This window comes from Diadema antillarum, unplaced genomic scaffold (assembly GCF_040938485.1).
Source record: "Diadema antillarum isolate AM-2024a unplaced genomic scaffold, OU_Dant_1.0 scf00000020, whole genome shotgun sequence".
Classification (NCBI taxonomy): domain Eukaryota; kingdom Metazoa; phylum Echinodermata; class Echinoidea; order Diadematoida; family Diadematidae; genus Diadema; species Diadema antillarum.
Window position 1 is genome coordinate 4,590,752 of NW_027270909.1, and position 13,953 is coordinate 4,604,704.

At 40.6% G+C, this 13,953-nt stretch overlaps 1 protein-coding gene across 1 annotated transcript; it reads right to left on the bottom strand.

Annotated features, from left to right (window-relative positions):
- Positions 1-1,467: 1,467 nt before the first annotated feature.
- On the bottom strand, positions 1,468-13,462 carry LOC139728767 (uncharacterized). The gene is made up of 5 exons (XM_071639710.1): positions 13,205-13,462; positions 10,617-10,883; positions 3,787-3,831; positions 3,082-3,129; positions 1,468-2,165 (listed from the first exon to the last, which is right to left on the bottom strand). The coding sequence occupies exons 1-5, from the start codon at positions 13,395-13,397 to the stop codon at positions 1,468-1,470; spliced, it is 1,251 nt and encodes a 416-aa protein (XP_071495811.1). The 5' UTR covers positions 13,398-13,462.
- Positions 13,463-13,953: the final 491 nt, after the last annotated feature.

The window sequence follows — 13,953 nt, forward strand, 5'->3', positions numbered from 1 at the left end:
AGAGACCGAGTGGTATCTGAGTATCGGAAGTTCACCTTTCCCGCATTCTTGAAAACAAATATATGAGGACATAGCAACCTGGGAGGGGGAGGGGGTGGGGGGGGGGCTGGATTTACCAAGAGCAGCGTTGGAACTATTTTCAATAATGCAGTTTCTCCGAATATTTCTCGTCTTACAGATAATTTGTTTGTAGATTTAATGGTGCCCATTTGAACAAATAGGCGCCCTAAACATAGTGAAAATTTGGCCATGCGTTTTCGAGAAGAAGATGAGAATGAGAAAGCATGGCATAATGATGTCCATTTGAACAGATTAGATCCTACCTACCTTGGGATTCTACCTGCCAAGGTTGGTGAAAAACATCCAGGGGTTTCCGGAAGAAGTAACAAGTAAGAAGTTCACGCACGACGGACGACGCACGACGGATGCCTGACGAGTGATAGCAATAGCTTACTTGAGCATTTGTCTCAGTGAGCTAAAATAACATAACAATTGAGAATAGGCAGAAAGTAACAAACTTTTCAGTCTATGTGAATCTATCGCGAAGTTATTCCATAATCTGACAAAAGCATTTGTTTGAAATGAAAACAAACATCAAATGGACTTCAGTCCCACTGTACTGAGTAAACCTTAAGTCTCAGAGACTATTTTTCTCAGAAGTAAAAATATTCCCTTATGTTTTTATCGTTTATTTGCCAACATCACAAACTATGCTTTATTTGAAAGTCGGTGTGTGTTTGTTTGTTTGTTTGTTTGTTTGGGTTTTTAGGGGGGCTTTATGATATAAAGCAATATTTATTCCCTTTCACATGATATGTGAAAGGGAACTACGTGAGCACTTCTACATCCAAGCCCGTTAAGTATTATGCATTATGACCAAATGCATTATTGTTTTATATGTATCTTATTCCTCCACTTAATTCATCTTTGTTCGTACAAAAAACGCATTAAGTAAAGATACATGTGTACATATACATATGTATATATATATTATATATATATATATATATATATATATATATATATATATATAAATTGTGTGTGTATGTATGTGTGTGTGCATACCCATGAGCAAAACGAAAACGTATCTGCATTTAATGTATGAACATAAAGTACGTCAAAGTGATTGATAGCTCCTCTAAATTATTCCTATTGTTTTTTGTTTGTTTGTTTGTTTTTTTTGGGGGGTTACCTTGAATAAACTTTCTATTTAATACAATTAGAATCGTATGCTCTTTAACAAGTCATTTAAAAAGTTGTTTCTAAGTATCTTGCAAAAAGTTAAAGGCTGAATCTTGACCTCAACCAATGCTATACAATTCCTTTAACGTCGGGTGATGCGCAGCTTCACCACAATCGACAATTCGAAGGTTTACGCACAAAATCGTTGATTTACTACTTATCAACATTGATTAACTGAGTCGTAAAATTTGGTAAATCACTACGAAAGTGAAGCATTCTATACGACTAAAATATTTGAGTATCATAGGTTCTACTACCGAGAAAATACTCGTGATCTATGTTTGACACGCCTGCAGGTACGTCAGAGAGACAATTATCCTGATAGGCACTTTCATTGTTTTTCAACTGTGACAGGGTGATGGGATACGTTTCTTCAGGATTGGGTGAAGTCCAGGTGGTGTAAAAGGTGTGGGACTCTGGCTCGGGGCACCGCGAGTAAGCCACAGCTATGGAGTGCATTTCTTCGTATTCTTGTTCGACCTCCTGATAGGGTGAAGTGCAATCAATGCTTGCTGCTGGGTGGCCTTCAGGCAGTGGAGGTGTATCTGTATGGCACGCTGCTTTCGGAGGTTTGTAGGATGCTCCCATAGGCGGGACCTTAGGTGCCGCGTAGAGAGCGTGGTATGTGTGAGTAATCGATTGGTTATCAGCGCTCTGAACCACTGTATCGTCTCTACTGACAGCAGCTTTTCGCTGGTCTCTACTCCCTCTTTGGCATTTATATCTCATTACCACCAACAGAAGTAGAACGAATAAGATTACCACAGCAATACTCAGTGTAATGACAAGGGAATTGTTGGCCTCTTGAGCAACACTGTTGCAGGTCTTTCCTGAACTCGTATGAAGCATTGGAACATTTGAATTAATTCCGGTACTTGAAACTGGGATCAAGTCGCTCGATAATTTCATCGCTGAAGTCGGATCTGTGAGAAAAAAGAATGGAAAAATTGAAAGGTTATAAGACCTTATTGCATCTTTTGGTAAGATGATCCCACTTTGTAAGGCGAGACGTACATTTGAGACTATCGTGTTCATGGTTTGACAGTACTTTTGTTTTGCATAAAATATTACAAAAATGTCTGTTCAAAGCGACATATCAAAATCCACTTGAAGACGGCAAAATATTATTATCATATTGCAGGACCCCACAGAATAACAGTTTATGGACCACTGATGAGTAAAGAATGCCGAATAAAAGTAGTAGATATATATAAAAGACTGTAGAATTTCAAGTGTATACTTTGTATACATCCTTTTATTGTATGGAAATAAAGCATATTTCAAGATGGGAATTCTTTCCGCAGGCATTACAAGAAAACACACACAGACACACACAGACAGACAGACACACACACACACAGAAACACCTATGAATTCATTGGATAAAACAAAGAAGACTCATGAAGATACAGGATTGCCATACTTTCAGTAACTTTGGCATTCTCTAACAATTTGAATTAAGTTCCTAGTAAGATTAGTCGAAATTGGAGAATATTTCGATGTCAAGTTTATGATTATAATAAAGTCGAGGATTTCTATTTTTGGTTTAGCTTAAACGTTGTTGTCTTCGATATTTCTATAGAACCTATGAATGACCCGAATTCACGAAGATGGTTCAAGCTTAGACCACATCGACCATGGTCTAAAATAAACGTAAAATTTCATATGCGCGGAGCAGTGGCGTACCTTTGACATGCGCGTATCAACGTTTTGTTACTAGACGTATGTTGGCGTACGCAATCTGCCAACCGTATCATACGCAGAAGAATTTTGCATAAACCATGGTTTAAATCTAAACCACCTTCGTTAATTCGTCATTATGTCAGTGTCATGCATTACCTGGTGCGTTATTCCACGACGTCCCTTCTGTCTGGCTATTACTCATTACTGTAGATGAAAACAATCACATGACAGTATTAACGACAGAAGGAAGATCTTATAAAGGGCATTACACATTTGGAACTTATAGAATAGAAGGAAAACCTACATGAGAGTTCTGAACTTTAAAAAAAAGCCGTTTGTAGGAAACGCTGCCGTTTCACTGTGTAATTTTCTCCCACCTTGCAAATATTACTGTATTCCTTAGGTTATTATGCAAAGGCAGTAAATATGAATGATTTTAAAAGCATTGAACGGTAAACTATGTTTGTTTGTTTTTTGTATCGGGAATTAACAAAATCATAAGTCCCAACCCTGCACTCCAAACTTACAATGAGTAACAATAATAAGTTTTTGGTGCGTAAGTCACTTGATCGGACTTTTAATTTAAAAATTATCAAACACAGTTCATATCTTCATCACTAAAAATACTATTTAAGGGCTCTTTTTGAATGAAACCAGAATGATATTATATTGATATGGTATTCGATGTTGTTATATAATATCAATTAACATGTAAAAATTCATGCATACTATAACTACGTACAAAATGATTGAAAGAAAGACATGTTTACGGTTTCCTTATCACCCAGGAGAGGTTAACATTTTTCTTATTGTTGATGTTCAAAGAACCTGTCTGTGAGCCCTTTAAATAGTGCTAAATACCTGTTCGGTAATCCCGAGAGGTCTCTTGTATTGTGCTGTCTGTCACTGTCAGTAAAACACAAAACAACATTTCAAATATCATTCTTGGTAGTACATTAGAGACATTACATTGCAAAAAAAAAACCACATAACACAATGGAAAACTTAAGTGTTCCGTTTTCAAGCAGATCACTGTATTTTTATTTCAAATTTGAGACTGAAGCTAAATTCACGCGTTATACCACAAAAAAAAACCTGATGCAAGACCTGAAAAAAAAAACAGTCATGGACAGATTTATATAAACATGTTGAGAATTCACGTATTGGCTCAAATAAAACGAAGAATAAAGAGCTAGTAATGCATTTTTTTTTTTTTGGAGGGGGGGGGGGGTCGATAAAGAATTTTTCGAATAGTGCGCGCTCTTCATGTTCAATTTGACTCCTGAAGAAGGTGGAGGCCACCGAACATTCTAATTCAATAAACACATTCTTTATTGCCAAAAAACCCCCAAAAAATATGTATTACTAGTTCTTGATTCTTCGTTATATATATATATATATATATATATATATATATATATATATATATTGTGACGAACTCGCCTTCTCGTCGTGAATTAAGAGAGTGTATTTGACTGTCTGTACAAATGTCTCCGCGAGCCGTGTCAGGATGGCCGAGTAGGCGGGGTTCGTTTTGTTGCAGTTTACAACGATCCCTTTACATTATTAAAACTACTAGTCTGTACGCTACCATGTTGTGTCAGAAGCAGCTCACCAACACAAGCGGCACACATACCAAGTTCAGCATCACTTAGATAATGTCACTTCCAAACGTCACTTGTAGAGGATGTTAAGTTGGTACACTTATTTGTTATCAACTTTTACTACCAACTCTTGCTACCAAGTTCTGCTACCAAGTGTTGCTACCAATTCAGTCACGCTAACGTGGAACACCTTTCACAATCATTATGGTGGCACAGGTATCGTTGGTGGCACGGGGTAAAGTGCTATATCGCACCGTTACCAACTTCCTCAGGCGACGACTGGAACTTGGATTGGGCACGGGGCATATGCGACAAGTCACATTACCACTATTCCCGAAATCCAACGGCGACGCGACGACTGGAACTCGGATTGGGCACGGACTATGCGACAAGTCACATTACCAATATACCCGAAATCCAACGGCGACGACTGGAGCTTGGATTGGGCACGGACTATGCGACAAGTCACATTACCATTATGCCCGAATTCCAATGACTTGCTAGTTGGTCCAGGGAGGTGGTCCACCTCCCTGGTTGGTCTTCTCAGGAACATGTACCACCACCCTCCAAGCTGTTGTATTGTGGTAGAACACTCAAGAAGACACAGTGAAGACAGGAATTCAGGAACACATGTACAGTTTATTATACATAGAAGTGAACATTAACAACACATTGGAAATGTATCATACACGGGCTGCTTGTTGCGGACTATGTCACACAACGGCCACTTTATATGCCTCCCCTCCTATCGCGGATAAAGGAGGCAATCCCGCACGGCCGTGAGTAACGCGGAAAATACCCGCAGTAGTCGTTCAAATTATTTACAATGTTGGCGTGGTTATTAAATTCGTACAACGATTATACATTTTAGCAGTATCTCTTGTACATGGTTACTTTAATTCGGCATGTATCATCGGTCTAAACCGGAGTTGGTATTGAAATAATCCAAACTTGCCCATGACAAACAAGTAACCACATATCTAATAATAAATATTAAAACTCATAATAATGCACTACCACATTACAGCATTTGCCAAACGTTCCAATCGTGCCCCCTTTCTATGCTATAGGCACAATCGATCATAACAAATTATAATCGAAACGGTTAAATCGAATCGGTTCCACCGAATTTCGTTACATGGCTTCCCTCCCCATGCAGGCTTCGTCCCTGGAGCCGAACACATAGAGAGCAAAAAATGACAACAAAATATACTACTACAAACATTATTGAACGTTTTGCTCCTTTGCAAAACTCTACGTACAGTCCATAATAACGTAATGAGACAACTACAGACTTTAATTCAAAGCTGTCCAATTGTCATAGACTAATTGTTCGTCGCAAGCTCATATTTTTAGAGTTCAACAGTCTCTTCATTTGATTTCCTGACCTGGCTGCTCCCTTGCAGCAGACAGGTCGACACGAAGGATGTCGCATTTCACCCTGGCATGGTGTGCCAGAATGAATCCGATGTATGACGAGAGGAACGGGCGTGCCTCAACGGAGAGCGGCTCCTCGATCGGGGTAGATAATCAGGTGGTCTTCCCGGTGACCGAGAATAGCGTGCAGGTGAGGAAGAGTCGTCACACCGGCGATGTCCACTAGGTAGCTTTCCCGCAACCACTGGTGCTGTCGCGCTGACGCTGACACGTGTCCTTGCTCGGCCTGTAGAGAACACCTCTGAGTCGTCTCTCAGAAGCTGGTATGCCGATGAATTGCTTTCTGGGGGAGTTTCTGTCAAACTGCATTGACAGAAGTCCACCAGATGTGGCGGCACACAATTCTGAGTTATACCTTCGTCGAGAGGCGTGGTCTCTGTGTCGTCCTTAGCAAGGCTGGTAAGGTTGGCTGCCTCTGTTCCTTTTACCAACGTCGGTGCTGTCGTTGCTGCACATATCTGTTTCTCATTGTTTATACATGGTAGAGATACCCATGGAGTATGCAGCTGCATGTTTTCGAAATCTAGCGCGGTTTCCAGACCAATCAAGAGATCCAGACCAAGGATGCCCTCAGCTCTTATGTCAGCTACTACCAAGTCAACATGGCACAAGCAGGAGCCAAGCTGAAGTTCCATGGTAGCATGTCCCTTTGTTTTCAGCCGAGATCCATCTGCTTGACGAACGATGCTTGTCACTGGTTCAAGTGGTGGCTTTCGCTCGGGTCTCATTCGCAGGTACATTCCTTCTGAGACATATGACTGCGATGCACCACTGTCTACCAGAAACATCACCTCCTGCCCATTCACGTTCAACTTCACGTACAGTCCTTTCTGGAACGTGGATGACAGAAGTGAAGCTGCAGAACTAGGTAGTGGCGGTTGAGATGTCTCTGGTTCGGATGCCTCTCTGGCTGGTGTGCACCCGTCGTCTGGAGGATTCGTACCCTCCTTGGATGTGTCCTCCTTGTTGTCAGAAGGCTGACTGTCCTCCTTCTGTTCGCTTCTAGGGAGTGTCTCAGTCTTTAATGCCAAGTCGTTTCTCGGCACTGGCGCTGGTTGCTCCTTCTCCCTCTTCTTTATTAGATTGCTCACTGCTTCGATCATGAGAGTGGTGTTACTTTCAGACACCCCCATGGATTTGTCAGCAGTGTCTTCATCCTTCACAGCCACATCTTGTTCTTCCTCCTGTGACAACAAGACACGGTTATACTGCCGACGGTCGCTCTCCATCCGCAGGAAGGCTTCTGTGTTGAGAGCAGCTTGGATGGCCTCGTCGAGCGTACGAGGCTGAGCCCGGAAGAGGCCGATTCTGATATCCCGGTCAACTATAGCATCGAGAAAATGACCTCGAGCCAATTTATCTTGGCCCGCTTCCTCGAATTCAGGATATGCCATGGATGTCAGCTCGCGAATGCTCTGTCCTAGCTCCTGCAAACTTTCCTTCGGTCTGCGTTGTCTGGTGCGAGGTTCTGCCAGGAATACTTCTGAATGCGAAACAGGTCCAAAGCGGTGCTTCAGGCGGTTCACGAGTTCTTGGTACGTCAACTGACGTCCCGTCTGCTGTGCTAGTACTTTGACAGCAGCTCCTTTCAAGCTGGCAGCCAGATATTGACGAGCTTCCACTTCCGTCCAGCGGTTAACTCCAGCGCAAGCTTCGAAATGGCAAAGATAATCCAGCACAGATCCTTTGCCATCATATCTATCTGGTATGACAGCCGGTTTGCTGGTTCCGTTGCCCTGAACATCATAATGACGTCTCTGGTCCCAGAGCTCTGTTCGACGTCGCTGGTTCAGGCCAAACTGGTGTGGCATTACATCTGGTTGTCCTCCAAATGTAACAGGCTGGTCACTTGTACGAGATGAATGCGACTGCTGCATTGGAGTTTGATGCTGCTGAGGTAGTAGCTTTGCCGATGGCGGAGCTGACAACTCCACCTCTCTATTCGCATCTCCAAACAGCTGAGGTGACACCACTGGTGAGGATGGCAGTGACAACTGGTTAGGGCGCCCTCCAAGTGTCATCGGTGAGCAGCGTAAGTTAGAAACCGAAGTTGGTGCTACTCCAGTTTGTTTGCGCACCGACTCTGACACCTGAGCAATCAAGTCGTCGATTTCGCTAATCTTGCTCTCCAGCAAAAGTGACAACTCCAACAATGGCGTTTCGCGTGCCATAGTGAAAACACAGTTAACTACATTTATTCATACGAAAGTTACAAATAGGGATCCCACTCCTGACACCATGTGTGACGAACTCGCCTTCTCGTCGTGAATTAAGAGAGTGTATTTGACTGTCTGTACAAATGTCTCCGCGAGCCGTGTCAGGATGGCCGAGTAGGCGGGGTTCGTTTTGTTGCAGTTTACAACGATCCCTTTACATTATTAAAACTACTAGTCTGTACGCTACCATGTTGTGTCAGAAGCAGCTCACCAACACAAGCGGCACACATACCAAGTTCAGCATCACTTAGATAATGTCACTTCCAAACGTCACTTGTAGAGGATGTTAAGTTGGTACACTTATTTGTTATCAACTTTTACTACCAACTCTTGCTACCAAGTTCTGCTACCAAGTGTTGCTACCAATTCAGTCACGCTAACGTGGAACACCTTTCACAGTCATTATGGTGGCACAGGTATCGTTGGTGGCACGGGGTAAAGTGCTATATCGCACCGTTACCAACTTCCTCAGGCGACGACTGGAACTTGGATTGGGCACGGGGCATATGCGACAAGTCACATTACCACTATTCCCGAAATCCAACGGCGACGCGACGACTGGAACTCGGATTGGGCACGGACTATGCGACAAGTCACATTACCAATATACCCGAAATCCAACGGCGACGACTGGAGCTAGGATTGGGCACGGACTATGCGACAAGTCACATTACCATTATGCCCGAATTCCAATGACTTGCTAGTTGGTCCAGGGAGGTGGTCCACCTCCCTGGTTGGTCTTCTCAGGAACATGTACCACCACCCTCCAAGCTGTTGTATTGTGGTAGAACACTCAAGAAGACGCAGTGAAGACGGGAATTCAGGAACACATGTACAGTTTATTATACATAGAAGTGAACATTAACAACACATTGGAAATGTATCATACACGGGCTGCTTGTTGCGGACTATGTCACACATCGGCCACTTTATATGCCTCCCCTCCTATCGCGGATAAAGGAGGCAATCCCCCACGGCCGTGAGTAACGCGGAAAATACCCGCAGTAGTCGTTCAAATTATTTACAATGTTGGCGTAGTTATTAAATTCGTACAACGATTATACATTTTAGCAGTATCTCTTGTACATGGTTACTTTAATTCGGCATGTATCATCGGTCTAAACCGGAGTTGGTATTGAAATAATCCAAACTTGCCCATGACAAACAAGTAACCACATATCTAATAATAAATATTAAAACTCATGATAATGCACTACCACATTACAGCATTTGCCAAACGTTCCAATCGTGCCCCCTTTCTATGCTATAGGCACAATCGATCATAACAAATTATAATCGAAACGGTTAAATCGAATCGGTTCCACCGAATTTCGTTACAATATATATATATATATATATATATAAAGATATATCTAAGCAATGTAAGCAATGAGCGAGAGAGAGAGAGAGAGAGTATTTAAGTGATATATTCGTGTATTTGTATGCGTCTGATTGAGCGCTTCCTTGTAGGTTTCAAGCACGCAGATGGTCCAAAATAAAGTGCATATCACACACATACAGGACAGTGATATTACGCATCGCCTCGCCTACGTCGACCTAGTCTGGGCTCCGTCCCCTTTTCCTCGGTGCGATAAACCAAAAGAGGGCGCAAATTTCTGACTGCGATAATCATGAGACTGCGCTCCCAACGAAAACGAAAGAGGTACAGTGTATTTCATTTTCTCGGGTATGGCAGTTTTCGGCGTATCGCAATCCTCGGGTGTCACGCCCTCAAACGGCTTGTCGCGTACACTGAATCACGGCTATTACGAGTAAAAAGAGTCCAGAAGCTACAGTGTATACTAAGCTAGACCAACGTCGACCTTGCACAAGGCGAAACAAGGGCCATAATGGAAGATTAACTCTGACCCGGATCGAAATTAACACGTGTTAATGCCATCATGCACAGACTAGCAAAAATAAATTCATTGCAAGAGCTTTTTCTATCCCCCTGATTTTAATAACTTTCAGAGCGTGCGCTCCCGTTACTACAAACACAGTCATTACGAAATGCTCGTTCCAACGAAGTAGAGATTTTGGCCAAAGGATTATCAATCGTATTTGCTATATTCATTTACATACTCTACTATTCAGCTATAACGAAATTCGATATAACGAAAGAAAACCGCAGGTCACTAATGTATTGTAGGACTTCATTTATAACGGGAGTGCACTACACTTACTGGATTATGTGTGGGTGTTGTCTTCCTTACCATGCAGTTTCGTCTCGAGAGGCAGCCGATTATGCCTCGAAGTGGATACTTGACAGCTATTGTTCAAAATTATACAGAGGATTTTTAAGTTTCACTTGCCTACTCTTTACGTGAAGAGAGCATGTCAATTAATACGGAGCTTGATTAAAACGGAACCGGTATTGGCTAATTGCTTAAAGATGGATGGGTATTACAATCTTGCAACATTCTCAATATCCTACCTCTGTAAACGGAAACAGAATGTAAGCCACCGCAATAACTGGTTGTGTCTCCTGAACACGTCATACTGCAAAACTGGGCTGCATCTCTCTCCGAATCCTCGCAAACTAGTATTCCACAGCTACACCGGTAACCGTGTGCAAGTGCAGCATACGGGAATCCGCCATCTTTACACTCTCGGACACACAATGCGATAGTCATGCTCCCTTCAACGACTATGAAATCGTCCCTGTGGCAGGCGACGTCAAAGCAACCAACACAGCTGGAACCTGTACACACACACAAACGCACACACAGTGCACCGCAAGAAACAATGTTATTAAATGGATATTTTCATCTTTTATATCTAAAAGGACAAGTTCTCCTTCATAGACATGTGAGTTTTGTGAACGCAGCAATATTAGTAGAACACATCAGTGAGAGTTTGAGAAAAATCGGACAATCCGTTGAAAAGTTACGAATTTTTAAAGTTTCTGCTCAGTAAGACTGGATGAGAAGACTATACAATAGCTTGTGATGTCACATGTGTACAACGATATAAAGAAAGAATAAAGAAAATTCAACACATTTTCACTTTCTCGTATAACAAAAGAACACTCGACTTCTCTCTTTCAGAAAGCAGGGGGAATAATACTACCCTTAACATACCTCAGTAACAAGTAGAAGAATTGTGCACTTTATTCAAAAGGTAAAGTTATGTGACATTCTCTTTTTGTTTTCCATAATTATATTGTTGTACGCATATGGCATCATACACTGTAGTAGTCTTATCATCCAGCAGTGATTGCGCAGATACTTAAAAAAAAATCATAACTTTTGAACGGATTGTCCGATTTTCCCCCACACTGCCACTGATGTGTTCTTCTGATATTGTTGCCTTCACTCAATCCACATGTAGGCTATATGAAGGTGGACTTGTCCATTAAGATTTGTATGAAGAGGAATGAACTCATCTTTCTATACTATGCTGCAGGAAACAAATCAAGGCAATGAATGAATGATAGCGTGATAATTTGATATGTTTGTGTTATTTCCAATCCTAAAGTACTTTGTGTTCTTAATTTTTATATTTCCTAATACTTCGTTGAGTTTTGTTTTGTTTGTTTGTGTGGTTTTTTTTTTTGCATATAACTTGAATTGTGCAGGGTATAGGTTCTATACCCACCACAAATCAATAAACAAAAATAAATCTAAGTCAGTGTTTGTTGCTAGCAAAGCAAAGATGATAACTATCATTGTGTAAAACTGAGTTTGAATGATATTTTGTCGATGTTATTCAATTATTTTAACGCAATACGATGCATTCTGAGGATTCAACTCGTCACGGATTCCTCGAATGACAGGTACAAAAAGATTTTTTTTTTTTTTTGAGGGGGGGGGGGAATTGGACGTGTTGGAAGTTTTGGTTTGGTTTATTTATTTATTCACAAAATTAAACGACTTGCTCTCAGCTTGCGTCTGTTTTTGAGCAGGTCCGTTAGATTGAAGTATACTGTATTCAACAATGAATGAAACATACACGACGTTGTACAAAGCACATACTTCTGAAATATTTATTTGCAAATGGTAAATAAAATGTAAACTTAAATCAGTATCATCGAAAAACACAGAAATAATCATATAAGAAGTACTGAGAACACATCACAATTCTTAACAGTCAAGATATCATGAAGAAATGAAAGGAAAAAAAAAACAATATTACAACAGCATCAAGTACTTATTCGGAATTTCACTCAAAAATACTTTACAAATTCTCTCACATCGGGCATCCCCAGGAAGATCATTGATCAATTTGACATATGATTATTTTGCCCTCTTGTTCCTGGCGTACCTTGCGGTATCTGTGACTTCAAAACACCTAAACAGCAACTACCTTCTCTTATATTTACTACATAACAAAAAGACTCAGATGCAATATGATGTATACAATTTAAAACACAATGTCAATAAAGTGTTGTTTTACCTTAGCAATTAAACATTCACAATTAAATCTGATATCTTCAGATATCTCTCTTCTACTGTATCTACTATCAACAAAAACAATTTAACGTCTTGTTTTGACCAGCTTCTCATTTTCGTTAATGTATGAAACCTGGATGCATCTACAATACACCCCAGTAATCAACATTTGTGATTAGATCAATGTGTTATACAGAGTAGTACTGTCGTCTTTCCATCAAGGCATTGCTTCCTTTGAAGGGGTAACAGATAATTACTGAGCCTACCATAACTCTACTGGTAATGACAATTTACCACTTCCTTGTTGGTAGTCAAGCCTGCGTGACCTTCCTAAAGAGTGCTATAATGATGATGAAAGAAGCATCCACAGAGATATTCCTGTGATATGCAAGTACGTCGCCAGTTTTGATGGTCTCTGAATACATGATAGCAACGCTTATTTACATTGCTACGCAATCATTCGATACCATATACAAGTTTATCAGGAAGTTACAGAGGAAAGTATCTATACTGTTGTATTTATTGTTCATCTTTCCCACCTTGTAACGTAGGCCTATACATTGCACACAAAATGCCAGGGCATTTTCAAACGCTAACATATAAGTAAAAGGCGGCAACAGCTTCAACTTACCATTTGGAAGATTGATACCTTCATGTTGATAAAGACATGATTTTGCGGGGTCTTGAGCAGTTACGCCGTAATTCATACATTGAGTGAGCAGAAGAAGTAAACCTGTTTTCAAGCCCATTTCCATCAGCATCTTGGTTGCTCTGAATTCCAAGATCAGCCTGGACTGTGAGCAACAACGTCGATAAGTTTCCATTCTCTCATGCCTTGTTTCAAAATGTTCACTGGAAATCGTATTGTGTTGCTGTCTCTCTTGCTTTCAGAATAGCATAACACGGAAATGCTTCCTACAGGCTAACCATCTCAACTAAGATTGACCTCCCTATATAAACAAAAACTTAAGTTCTGCAATGTTGCCAGATCTGAGTTTTCAAAAAAACAGACTATAATCCCTTTTTCTCTTTAATTTGTATCAACAAAATTGTGTTATTGAAAATAATGAGTTGAATTGAATAGAAATGAATTGTTTAACACTATTTCAAGTCAACAAGAAAAGTTAGGATACATGGCTATTTATGAAATTTTCCTCTGGTGTAATGTAAACGTAGATTTGTCGGAAGAAGAAGAAAAAATACATCTAGATTTTCATTGACCTGTATACATATTCAAAAGTACATTTGTATAAAGTATATATATTTTGTAGAAAGATCAGTAGATAATGTTGAAAATATCATAAGTAATGAGTTTAGATACATTCATTCCATCTTCTCTTTTTCATTTCTAATAGACTGAAGAAAAAAAAATCGCGTCCC

Coding starts and splice junctions, on each gene's coding strand:
- LOC139728767 (XM_071639710.1), bottom strand. CDS start 13,397: ATGGAAACTTATCGACGTTGTTGCTCACAGTCCAGGCTGATCTTGGAA. Junction 3,832..10,616: donor TTCTGTTTCCGTTTACAGAG/GTAGGATATTGA, acceptor TTTTACTGACAG/TGACAGACAGCACAATACAA. Junction 3,130..3,786: donor CTCTCGGGATTACCGAACAG/GTATTTAGCACT, acceptor TTTCATCTACAG/TAATGAGTAATAGCCAGACA.